The sequence below is a fragment of the Sylvia atricapilla genome, chromosome 21 (assembly GCF_009819655.1).
Source record: "Sylvia atricapilla isolate bSylAtr1 chromosome 21, bSylAtr1.pri, whole genome shotgun sequence".
Taxonomy (NCBI): Eukaryota; Metazoa; Chordata; class Aves; order Passeriformes; family Sylviidae; genus Sylvia; species Sylvia atricapilla.
The window spans coordinates 9,288,100-9,301,236 of NC_089160.1; the positions used below are offsets into that span (position 1 = coordinate 9,288,100).

The window sequence follows — 13,137 nt, forward strand, 5'->3', positions numbered from 1 at the left end:
AACAGGTTTATGTGCACCATCAGATACAGGCAGGCAGGTTGGTCTCACTGTGGCTACTTGGCTAAAGCTTTTGGCTCCTTAAGATGTTGCACTTTTTCCTCACTCGCAACACCCTGATCTTACCTGGCACGAAACTCCATTATATTTTTATGTCTACAGCTTCTTGTATTTTATGTTTCACTAGAAAAATATATGTGTATATCTCTCCGTCTGTGTCCATAGGTGAATATAGCTGTCCCGCTTGAAATACAGTTTTCTTTTTATTGCTTGGTATGGAATAGCTCTTAGAATGTTTTGTTGGTTTTATTCCTCTGTGTGGATATTTGCTAAATACTAAATCAAGTTGGTTTATTGTTTGTATTTTCAAGTTTCCCTGTTTGCACCGTAATATAACATAAATTCAAAAGGACTGCTTATATGAGGAAGGAAATCACCACGTGAAATAAATTTGGTTTAGAATTATCTTGTAAGTAAATAGAAATCATAATTATAATAAAGCCGCATTCATTTGAACAAATATTAATAAAATATAAATAGTTTGTGGAGCAAGCATTAATAAATGTTTGTGAGAGAAGAGTCTAACATATCCTTAGTTAATGGTATTTTCTGAGACAGCTAAGGAGTAGTAAGGCTAAAGGCCATGCCTGGGGTCATGTCCTGTCTGTCCTAGATCTGTAGGGTAAGTAAACCAAGGGCATAATTCATTATTCTTCCTGTTTTTCCTCTTTCTCGCATTTGTTTTGGACAGGGCCCCTTATTGGTCGCCAGATCTTCAGGTTTAGTGAGGAAGGGCTGGTGAACGCCAGGTTTGACTACAGCTACAACAACTTCCGTGTCACCAGCATGCAGGCCATGATCAACGAGACGCCCCTGCCCATCGACCTCTACCGCTACGTCGACGTTTCCGGCAGGACCGAGCAGTTCGGGAAGTTCAGTGTCATCAACTATGATCTGAACCAGGTTATAACCACCACTGTGATGAAGCACACCAAAATCTTCAGTGCCAACGGGCAGGTGATTGAGGTGCAGTATGAAATCCTCAAGTCCATTGCTTACTGGATGACCATCCAGTACGACAGCATGGGCCGCATGGTGATCTGCGACATCCGTGTGGGCGTGGACGCCAACATTACCAGGTATTTCTATGAGTATGACCCCGACGGGCAGCTGCAGACCGTGTCTGTCAATGACAAAACCCAGTGGCGCTACAGCTACGACCTCAATGGCAACATCAACCTGCTGAGCCACGGGAACAGCGCGCGCCTCACCCCGCTGAGGTACGACCTCCGCGACCGCATCACCAGGCTCGGGGAGATCCAGTACAAAATGGACGAGGATGGGTTCCTCAGGCAAAGGGGCAATGAGATCTTTGAGTACAACTCTAATGGTTTGCTGAACAAAGCCTATAACAAAGTGTCTGGCTGGACTGTGCAGTACTGTTATGATGGGCTGGGAAGACGAGTTGCAAGCAAATCAAGCCTAGGACAACACTTACAGTTCTTTTATGCTGATCTCTCCAACCCAATAAGAGTTACTCACTTGTACAATCACACTAGCTCAGAAATAACATCCCTCTATTATGATCTGCAAGGCCATCTCATTGCAATGGAATTAAGCAGCGGAGAAGAATATTATGTTGCTTGTGATAACACTGGGACACCTCTAGCTGTGTTTAGCAGTCGAGGCCAAGTCATAAAAGAGATTTTGTACACCCCATACGGAGAGATCTACCAGGACACTAACCCAGATTTCGAGGTCATCATTGGTTTTCATGGAGGGCTCTATGATCCTCTCACTAAATTGGTTCACCTGGGGCAGAGGGACTACGATGTCATTGCTGGGCGCTGGACAACCCCAAATCACCGAATATGGAAGCACCTGAATGCTGTCCCACAACCCTTTAACCTCTACTCCTTTGAGAATAATTACCCCGTTGGCAAAATCCAAGACGTTGCCAAGTACACCACAGGTAAAAGCAACCTGTCTCTCATGAAAACGTGTGTAACAAAAATAAAACTTTTTCTCCAGTTGTGGTATGGAGTCAACAGTCTGGAAATCTTCTGCATACAAAAAGTCGCTAATCTAAAATCCATTGAAGCAATTTCCTTAATAGATTGCATCTTACTGAGCTTGATCTGTTTTCTTTAACATTTATGGTAACCAAGAAAATAATTAATAGCTGCTTCTGTTGCTTTTCTCTCAGTGCTAAAATTAGGGGAAGAATGGAAGCAGCTTAATTTGAATTTTTTCTATTATAAATAGATAGAGGGAACACTATTGATTTGAGTATAGCTATGCTTTGTAACCAAATAATTTCTTTGCTACAATAAAAGCTGTAGCTGGTGCAGGAAACATAAATTGATGTGAAATCATTATTTCTGCATAGCTGGAATTTCTGCAGACTGCTCTCACTTTTTCTAGGATTTATGAGCCTTTTTGCCAGCATCCTTTTCTTGTTTTGTAGACATCGGAAGTTGGCTGGAGCTGTTTGGTTTCCAGTTGCACAATGTGCTGCCTGGATTCCCAAAACCAGAGATAGAAGCTTTGGGGACAACATACGAACTTCTGCAGCTCCAAACAAAAACCCAGGAGTGGGATCCTGGAAAGGTTAGCAAACATTCTCTTCAGCAGCTTTTAATACTAAATTAAGGAGTTTTAGTAGAAAATACTGGATACCAAGGAAAAAAATGTGACTGTATCTTTTGACATAATAGGCAAAGTAAACTGTTTAAGAATGCTAGAAACTTGAATGTTGTTAATTATGTACTGGCATCAGAGGGGAGGAGAGGTTCAAGGAGAAGCTTTTAACAACATGGTGAAGAAAATTTGCAGCTATTTATAGAGAAAATAACCAAACTTGAGGCGCAGGAGAGGCAAAAGGGTGGAAGTGTTTCAATATTGAAAAAAAAAACCACAGAAAATCTTGTGGAATTAACAAACTAAACCAGCAGATTTTCATCTTCGTTAGCAAAGATGCCACAGGCACTGGAAAATCACTGAGGGTATAAACAGCTTCACAAGCCAGTACCTCTGCATAATTATTGCAGGAAGCAGAAATGCTGCTGTGGATTTGTAAGGGGTCTGTAAATCTTAGCCTTTCTCCAGGGCTTGTTTTCAGTAACAGCCAGATAGCAGCTACCAGAGTCCAGCAATCAACGTGACTACTGATTCTTTGAGCAGGCATTCACATTTGGCATATGAGCATCTGTTAACAAAGACATAGGATTTTGTAAAGATGCCTTTCCTCTATTGTAGTCAGGAAAGAGAAGGACAGAGCATTTGAGAGTTCACATTCATGTTCCTAGCATTTAGGACAGTTACCATCCACCAAGTGCAGAAGGCTGGAGGGTCAGAGCTCATGCCAGATGTCAGAGCATGTCCATGGAAAATTATCACTGAGACATTAAGCTTTTCCAAGGCACAGAAAAGATGTAGTGATAAGGTGTAGTGTTAAAATATAAAGAGAGGGTTGGAGTGAATTTTCTTCTAGCCTTAATGGGGAGCAAGATCTACAGATGTGATGTACTTGCTTATTATTCTAGTGTCTCCAGACCTTCCCAACCTGCTTTCCCTAAAGAATGGGCTATAAAATTCATTACCACTGTTCTGCAGAAGATGTAATTAAACACACAGTGACTAAGCAGAACCATGTGAAAAGGGCATGGCTTTGAATTCAGATTTCCCTAAACAGCTAAGAGCTGAAAAACCAGCCATTGGAGTAACAGTTCAGGGGGGAGGAAAAAATAAAAAGAGCAAATACAAAAAGAGCATTTGTGATAAACAGTAGATATTTCCTAGAAATGAAGGAGCCCAAGAGATAGAAGGCACTACCATAAGCAATTAAAAAGCCTGTGCATGTGCCCAGGTTCTGTAGGTGTGCACGATACTTTCCAAACAAATTGAAGATCCGTTCTAAGCAATTAAGAGATGAGTAGGGTGAGATACTATAATGAACTTCAGGGTACCTTGCCTGCAATCTTGATTGGTATTTTCCTTTCCAGACTATCCTTGGTATTCAATGTGAGCTACAAAAGCAACTCCGAAACTTTATATCCTTGGACCAGCTTCCCATGACACCCCGGTACAGCGACGGCAAGTGCTCCGAAGGAGCAAAGCAGCTGAGATTCGCAGCCGTCCCCTCAGTGTTCGGGAAAGGCATCAAGTTTGCCATCAAGGACGGAATCGTGACGGCCGACGTCATCGGGGTGGCCAACGAGGACAGCCGGCGCATCGCCGCCATCCTCAACAACGCCCACTACCTGGAGAACCTGCACTTCACCATCGAGGGCAGGGACACGCACTACTTCATCAAGCTGGGCTCGCTGGAGGAGGACCTGGCGCTGATGGGCAGCACGGGCGGGCGGCGCATCCTGGAGAACGGCGTCAACGTGACGGTGTCGCAGATGACGGCGGCGCTGGGCGGGCGCAGCCGCCGCGTGGCCGACATCCAGCTGCAGCACGGCGCGCTCTGCTTCAACGTGCGCTACGGCTCCACGCTGGAGGAGGAGAGGAACCACGTGCTGGAGAGCGCCAGGCAGAGGGCCGTGGCCCAGGCCTGGACTAAGGAGCAGAGGCGGCTGCAGGACGGGGAGGAAGGAATCCGGGCGTGGACAGACGGAGAGAAGCAGCAGCTTCTGAGCACCGGGCGGGTGCAAGGCTACGATGGATATTTTGTTTTATCTGTGGAGCAGTATCTCGAACTTTCTGACAGTGCCAATAATATTCACTTCATGAGACAGAGTGAAATAGGCAGAAGGTAACAAAGAAAATCTCTGCCTTTGCGTCACCAAAGACTGCCTGTTTTTAAACGTAAAATGGTTTATTGTATTGGTTTTTCTAGATCAGAACTCTGTATATATAAACATAGAGGAAAAAAACATATCCAACTGCCTTTAAATGTGACAGAAGATGGTATTTTAATATCGTTTGTTTAACTCTTTGAGAGATGACAGTGACAATTTTTAGTTCTTGTGTGGCAGTATTCAAAACTTTCAGAAGCAGAGCCCTGGGGCACGACCTGCGTGCAAGAGGCCGGGGCCACCGCACAGCCCTGCGGGGTGGAGGGGAGCACCTCTGCTCTGCCTTCCCCTAAAGAAACACCAGGTTTTTGTTGTTGTTGATTTCATAATTCACCAGGTATTTAAATGGTTACAGAGCCTGATTCTGCAACCCGTGTTTACTGGGTGTCTTTTACCCCAGTGAGATGTCCCATAAGTTCAAGGGATTGCATACAGAAACCAGACTGTATGGAAACGTCACAGCTGCTCACTGACCCCATATGTTCCTCACAGTTAAAAGCTGAGGGATTTTCTGGCCTGGGAAGTGTGACTTGGGTTGAACTCAGTACGTCCAAGGATGTCCCCTCTGCTGGGCCTTGGCCACCCCTCACTGCTCCCTGCTGACCATCACCTTGTGCCCACTGGTGCCTGCCAGGCCTTTCTCCCAGGGTTTTCCTGGGACACCCCAGGCTCCAGCAGCACTCAGCTGCCAGGCTGCTGGGTGGCACCGTGCTGGCCAGGCTGCAGCCAGGGATGGGGTGGCTAAAGCAGGCTTAGAGGGCACTGGGGGCTCTCCATGGCATGAGTGCTCCAGGCTGGGCTTTAGCCCAGTGCTTGGGGACACCCCAGTGGGAGCCCCCACAGAGCAGGATCAGGCTGTGCATCATCAGTCCTGCCTGTGGTCACTGGGCCAGGACTTGCCTTCACACAGATCATTTGGAAGATGCAGTGTTGTTGGGTTTAGGCATCATGGTTTTTTCATCTCAAATCAATAGTCCTGTTCTAGTACTCATTTTTTCGAGTCTGAAGATTGGTGGGTTGGGAGTTGATGAACCTAAGTGTGGATAGTAAATATGTTGATAAACATAGAACATTTCGGGGATGACTCTTCACTTTTCAGCTCAATATCTAGAGCACATAGGAAAGCATTATATTGCATGGACAGAAACTTTTATTTCCCAAGGTAACATGCACTACTGGCACAGTTACTTCATAGCAGCATAGGTGATCCTTCCTCCAGCTTGTCATTTCTGAAAACCTGATTATCAGGGGGTGGGTCGGGCACACAGGGAGGGGGGAATGGGCAAGCAGTTTTCCAGGGGGATCTGGAAGTCTTTTTATAGAGCCTGTGTATCCATAACAGTGAAGTTATTGCACATTTCTTTCAGAACAGACATAATAAATATATTGAAACAATTTCTGCTCGTATGTACAGAAGCCAAGAAAGTGTATTCTTTATCTCTCTGCCTTTTTTTTCCCCCAGGTTTGGGTTTGTTGGTTTTGGTTTTTTTTTTTCTCCTTTGTTTTTGGGCAAGTGGAGCAGACTGTACCCAAGTTAGAGATGAGCCTGACTGGACCCCTGAGATCTGAGCCCCTCGCTGGGGGCTGAGCTCAGGTCTCAGCCTCAGCCCATTTCTGTCTCTGCCCAGATTCCTTCTGCTCCCCTGGGAGCCAGCACAGCTTTGGGGGTGCAGGGTCAGGCTGAGGGAGCCTGGCCCCCAAATCCTCCTCTGTCCCCAGCCAGGGGGACCCGTGGACCAAAACCTGCACCTACTCCTTGTGATCAGGCTCATCATTAACTAATGTACAGGACAGGGAGCTGGCAGCTTCCAGGTCTGACAGCTCAGATTTCTGTAATTTTCCATCAGATCACAGAGAATTTGAATACCTCCACACCAGCCTAAAAATGGACCTTAAAATCCTCAAGCCTCTAATCCTTTTAATCAATGGAAGAATAATTTATGAATTGTATATAGAGAGTGCATTCATAAATGTGATGATGTATTTTATCACTGATCCAAGATGTCAATATTAGAGTCTATTTTACTTATATTTTAAGCAATTATACTTTTTTGCAATTCACTAATGAGGATCATTTTCAAACTGCTTTAATATCCATTATAAACGAATATTTGGAGCTATTAGAGTTACCTTGAACTGTGCATTTCTAGTATGTAATACATATTTAGTTAGCTTGTGCCTTTAGTTTCTTAAAGTTATATTTGTATTATATGCAGGAAATGCACTTTGTATTACCTACAGTTGTGGTTTTTAATACTGCCTTGATTACTGTTGTTCTCATGTTATGCCAAAAGGTCAAAGAGTTAAATGTGCTACAAGTTTGTCTTTGAAAGTAGATTTGGCATTTTCCCATTTCCTGGTGCAGTCTAAGGTACATTTTGAACAATATTTCTTATGAGAAAACAGTTTCATTAAGACTCATGTGGCATTACATGGCCCAGTTACAAAAGCAAAAAAAAAAATGCCTTCATCATACCAGTTTCTTAAATTTAGGGAACTAAATATAAATGTCGTGTTGAGATGACAGTGCTCAAGAAACAAGTTATTGCTGAAAGAAGCAAGCAGGGGAGATTGAAGTCATATCACATCTGGGCCAGCCAGCAGTGATTTGTGAGAACTACATGAACAAATAGCTTTGGACTGTCTTGTTCATGAACAACCTCAGATGGAGGCCAGGAATATGTCAGTCTCCATTTTTTTTCCCTGAATAGTTAGAGCAGTTTCTCATTGGGTTTTTGGTGGGTTTGGGTTTTTTAATATAGTTCTTTTTTTCTTTTTTTTTCTTTTTTTTTTTTTTAATTTTGTATTTTGCACAATAACCTAGAGACCCAGTTGAGAAAAAAAGAAAAACAATAGCATGGAAAATTTTACTGTTATTTAGATCAGATAATTTGATGCTAGCATTCTGCACTGCAAACAAAGGTTCTGAAAGAGGGGAAAATAAAAATAATTAAGCTATAAAATAAATTTAAATAAAAATAAATAAAATCCACTATTGCACACTATCTTGTAGCAAAGTACCTACCATGAGAAATACGTGCTATATTTTTTACGACAGCCAAACAAATAGTGTGTGACAATAAACATTTCCTTTGCTTTCATATTTATTTAGTAAATCTAGAACATTTCAAAGTTATAAATATATATATATAGATATCTATGTAGAACATAGCCAAATAAAATATATATGAAAACTGGTCAATGTGCCACTGGGTCTGCACACCTTGGCTCTTTGCTGTGAGCCCTCTGCTGTCCCTCAGCCGGGCACTGGGCAGGGGTGGCCCTGTGCCCTGGGTCCCCTGCAGCCCCTGCCCTGGGGACAGCCAGGACAGCTCCTGCCCTGGGGACAGCCAGGACAGCTCCTGCCCTGGGGACAGCCAGGACAGCGCCTCCGGGGGCAGCCAGGACAGCTCCTCTGGGGACAGCCAGGACAGCTCCTCTGGGGGCAGCCAGGACAGCTCCTCTGGGGACAGCCAGGACAGCTCCTCTGGGGACAGCCAGGACAGCTCCTGCCCTGGGGACAGCCAGGACAGCTCCTCTGGGGACAGCCAGGACAGCTCCTGCCCTGGGGACAGCCAGGACAGCTCCTCTGGGGACAGCCAGGACAGCTCCTCTGGGGGCAGCCAGGACAGCTCCTCTGGGGACAGCCAGGGTGCTGCTCCAGGAGGCAAAGGGCTTCGGGCAGAGGAGCTCGTGCTGTAGCTGAGCCCAAGGAGACGGGCAGGGCCTGGGGTGTCCATGGCTCCGGGGTGGTGACACCGCAGGGACACCCTGGGGACACTTCGGTGTGCCATTCTGGGGACAGCCCAGTGCCACCCCGGTGCGCTGATGTCACCCTGGGGACACCCCCCGGTGCCAGCCGGCTCAGGCTGCCCCGGCAGCCCCGAGGGTTTCCCTTCCAGGGCTGTTGTTTGAAGCTCTCCTTGACCCAAAGCACGACCAGGGGGAAGGACCAGGGGATCCCTGCCAGGCAGGGCTGGGAGGGCTGGAGTTGGACTCGCTGTGGATTCGTCTGGGCATTTGTCACCTGCCATTGTTTGTCTAAGGAAACGTGTTTGACAATTTCCAGTTTTTCCTTAGATCTCGTGGTGGACTTTAGCCTTTTAATAAATGTTAGTATATCAGATCGTGTCCTTGACAGTATTTTACTTGTATGAACCATGATAAAACATTAAAATCTTCATACTCTTCTGGCAGAAGTGTCAATAAACAAGAAGGAGAAGCATAGCATACGATATATGTCAAAGTAATGTTCCTTTTTAGCTTTCTCATCAACAGTAAAAAATGTTTACAATGTATGCCGAGATCTTCACTTTCTGTCTAACACTGGTTAGAGGTTCTGATCTTACAGAAATTGTGTTATAATGGCCTCAGCCTCGTTGCTAGGAAACAATAGATCCCAATTTTTTTATTCCTGCTCTAACTCCTGTGCTGAATAGTGACTGGATACTGTACAGGTTTATGTTATATGGCTGCAGTTAAATGGTCTGATGCATTTTGCTCTGGGTTTCAGACCAGAAGCATGCATTTTCTACAAGAACATCCCAGCAACACACTGTAAATATTGAAAAGTTAATATATTATGTGTCGATATTTGAAAAAGAAAGTACTTTGACTATTTCATTTTTAAAAAATAAAGGTGCAAACTTATGGCATGTGACGTTGTCTTTATTCACATCAGTGTTTGATATATTCTGGTCATGTCAGTAAAAGGTGCTTCCATAGAGCTAAATGAGGACTTCAGCCAATATTGACTGACTCAAAAGTTGGGGGCAGGATGTTGCTTAGCAAGATTTAATTTTACTTCTGATTTGCCAAAGTTCATGCTTATAACTCTGCAGGTTTCACTGCAGGTGAAATCCCAGCCAGTTCCTGTGTAAAGGTTATTATATTTCATCAAAGCAAATGCAAGAGAAAAAATATTCTGTTAAATGCCTTTGCTCTCCTGGTAATAGAGTGGGGGAAGTCAATGTTGCTGGCAGTGCGAGTAGCAAAGTTTAAATATCTGCATATTAAATATGTTCCTTAGATCTGCCTCAAATAGATGATGATGAATGATTCTGTGTTATCAAACAGGAAAACAAACCATTAAAAGCCCAGTGCCTGCAGCAGAGAAGGAGCACATGAATGCAGGGGCACAAGGAGGGTTCTGACGCGTCTGTTGCAAGCCCCGGGACTTCTCCAACTTCTCAGGTCAGGTCAGGTCCGGAGCCGGTTCAAACCTTGGGGGGGGAGAAAGGAAGGAGGGGAAAAAAACAAACAGAAGCAGCGGGGGGGTGGGGAAGAAAAACAGCGGCAGGGGCAGCCGGAGAGCAGAGCGAAGCAAAGCGAAGCGAAGAAGGCAAAAGCAGCTGAGCCAGCTGAAGCAAGAGCTGAAACAGCCAAGCAAGAAAAAAGAGAGAAGGAACTGCAGGCTCCCGCCCAAGAGGGCGGGGTTCAGCTGCAAGACATAACAACATATCCAAGATATGGGATGGATATATGGGATAGGAGACAGCTCAACCTAGAACATTCCACCCCTTATCCCATATATCCATCCAATTAAAACTTTCATCTCACTTACTCAGACCTTTAGCACTTACACATTTCCGTCCGTCTTACTTGCTCAGACCTTCGACACTTACACATTTCCTTCTGTTTCATGTCTAACTGATCTAACACGCAGACAATGGTAGTAACATTCAGCAAAGTACAAGTACCCCATATTCAGATCTCCCTGAGGTACACATCGCATTGTTCCATCTTTCTGCATTATCCACCACGTACAACCCGGTCCTCGAGCAGAGACAACTCCACGGATGGGTTTGCCCGTACTCGAGTCAGGGTTGATCCATACTGTCTTTCCCAACAAACCTCTAACATGGGCCACTGGGACTTTATCTCCATCTACTACATTAAGGTGCTGGGACTGAGCAGGACCCGCTCGGTTGGTGGAACCTCGGGTGTTAACTAACCAGGTGGCTTTTGCTAAATGCTGCTCCCAGTTTTTTAAGGACCCTCCACGCAATGCCTTCAGGGTGGTTTTTAACAGCCCATTGTACCTCTCCACTTTACCCACGGCTGGTGCACGGTAGGGGATATGATATACCCATTCAATGCCATGTTCCCTAGCCCAGGTTTTAATAAGATTATTTTTGAAATGAGTCCCATTGTCTGACTCAATTCTCTCGGGAGTGCCGTGCCTCCAAAGGACCTGCTTTTCAAGGCCCAGGATGGTGTTGCGGGCTGTAGCATGAGACACAGGATAGGTTTCCAACCATCCTGTGGTGGCTTCTACCATGGTCAGCACATGACGCTTGCCTTGGCGGGTTTGAGGCAGTGTGATGTAATCAATCTGCCAGGCCTCCCCATACTTGTACTTAGACCACCGTCCTCCATACCAGAGAGGCTTCATCCGCTTGGCTTGCTTAATGGCAGCACATATTTCACAGTCACTGATAACTTGAGAAATGCTGTCCATGGTTAAATCCACCCCTCGGTCTCGTGCCCTCTTATAGGTGGCATCTCTACCTTGGTTAAAGGAAAGGTTACGTGGTGAAAAACCATGAACAGTTGGGCTGGGCAAGAACCAAGTAGGAGGGCTGAGGTGAGGAGGAAGCAATTCCAAAGGGGTGGGTGCTGCTGTAGAAAAGGGAAGAAAACCAGCCTGGGGTATTTGTAGGGCAGATTATTGAGTGCTGCAGCGGGGCAGCTCCGGGGAGCAGGGGAGGGCTCGGTGCAGGCAAGGCTGGAGCTGAGGGAGCTCAGAGCTGCAGAGGAGCACCACTGCCTTCACTGGGGACAGAGCAGGGGACACGGGGAGCTACAGAGCCACCTGCCAGAGCAGGGGACATGGTGCAGCGGGGGGACAGGGCTGGCAGGGGACAGGGCAGCAGCGAGGGGCTGAGCCCAGTGGAGCTGCAGCCTGGAGGAGATGGTGGGAAGGAAGCAGCAGGTGGGAACTCATACCCACAAAATGCAGCTGCTGCCCTCTAGAAGGGTCTGTACTGTAGCTCTTCACACCTAAGTCATTGAGGGAAATCAATATCATTTCCATATTCCTGTTCCCATTACCAAGCATCTACTTCTTGTCTCACAGGCACCATCAGCTTCTCTCTGTTTCCACCTTGTCTAAGCCTACAGCAATTCCAGACCCTTGGGTACCCAAATGAAACAATACAAGCCTGTGTCTTAATAATTTACACCAGAAACTGATATGACATTCCCAGCTTTAAACAGAAATGGCATCTTCTGGCCTATTTTATGTATTTTTCAGAAGAACAATGCACTTCTGGAGCCAAGCACAGTCACAGCAGTTATTCCCAGCTCACTGCACCGCAAACCTGCTGCTGCTGCCTGTGTGCTGCAGGTTTTCCACATGCAGCCCCAGCCTCCAGGCAACAGGACAGACAGTTCTAGAGGAAACAGCAAAGTTCTCTCCACTGCAGGCAGCCCTGCCACTGTGCAGTCACCTGCCAGGGCTGATTTCCAGGCACACCTGGGTCCCGTTCCTGCCCCAGGAGGGGCCAGGTGAAGGGGGTTAGACCCCACCCTTGGCAAGCAGAAGAGCTCCCTGGGGGCTGCACACACACACTGCCAGCAGCCAGCAGCTCAGGAGCCTTTGGGGAAGCCTTTTGGGTTTGCAAAGCTGCAGAGGAACTGCCAGGAACCAGGTGCAGCAGGCTCACAGCAGGCTGGGAAACCTTTAATGCAGGGAGGAGAAGGGGAAGCTCAAGTGACAGCAAACCAGCAGCCAGTGCATTTGCTGTGTTATGTAACGAGAAAAAAAGCCTTTAAATATTTTATGGAAGAGGAAATGGTGCTGGATCTGCCACTGTATGCACTGTATGAAGGTAAGACTAATCTCAACCAACATGCACATGTACGAAGAAGGCACAGAGCACATGGATGGTGTCAAATGCGATGGGACAGTTCACTGCAGATGAAATTTGGCTTTCAGTTAGACAGAAACTGAGTAATGGACTGAAAATGCCTCAACCACGGCTCTGTAACTATTTCCCACTAGGCCCTGTTAAGATGGGGCTGTTCATTTATTCACTTACTCCTATTGCTGCTTTACAAGAATCTTGTGCTTCACAGAAGATCTTTCATTGCTTCCACTGTCTCACACACTCAGAGGGGGTGAAAAGATAAGGCCGAAAGGTTTATCAGTTGCTGCTTGGAGCATCCCCACCTTGCTGAATCCTGGACTTGCAGCTCACTTGGCTCTGTCATTGGTCACATCCAACTTGCCTCCAGTGACAGGTGAAAACGAGGCAGGTGTGGGGCTGTTACCAGGCAGGTGAAATTCAGCCACTTTTGTTCTCCCTGAATCTATGGCCTTTCAACTTGGGTTAGA

At 46.1% G+C, this 13,137-nt stretch overlaps 1 protein-coding gene across 1 annotated transcript in view; it reads left to right on the top strand.

The window, feature by feature from the left end:
* LOC136370377 (teneurin-1-like) overlaps positions 1–5,271 on the top strand; it is a 30,587-nt gene extending 25,316 nt beyond the window's left edge. The window contains exons 8-10 of the mRNA XM_066333744.1: positions 749–1,969; positions 2,465–2,607; positions 4,002–5,271. Of these exons, the coding sequence (XP_066189841.1) occupies positions 749–1,969; positions 2,465–2,607; positions 4,002–4,760 (2,123 nt within the window). The 3' untranslated portion in view covers positions 4,761–5,271. The remainder of the gene's footprint in view (positions 1–748; positions 1,970–2,464; positions 2,608–4,001) is intronic.
* The last annotated feature ends 7,866 nt before the right edge of the window (positions 5,272–13,137 follow it).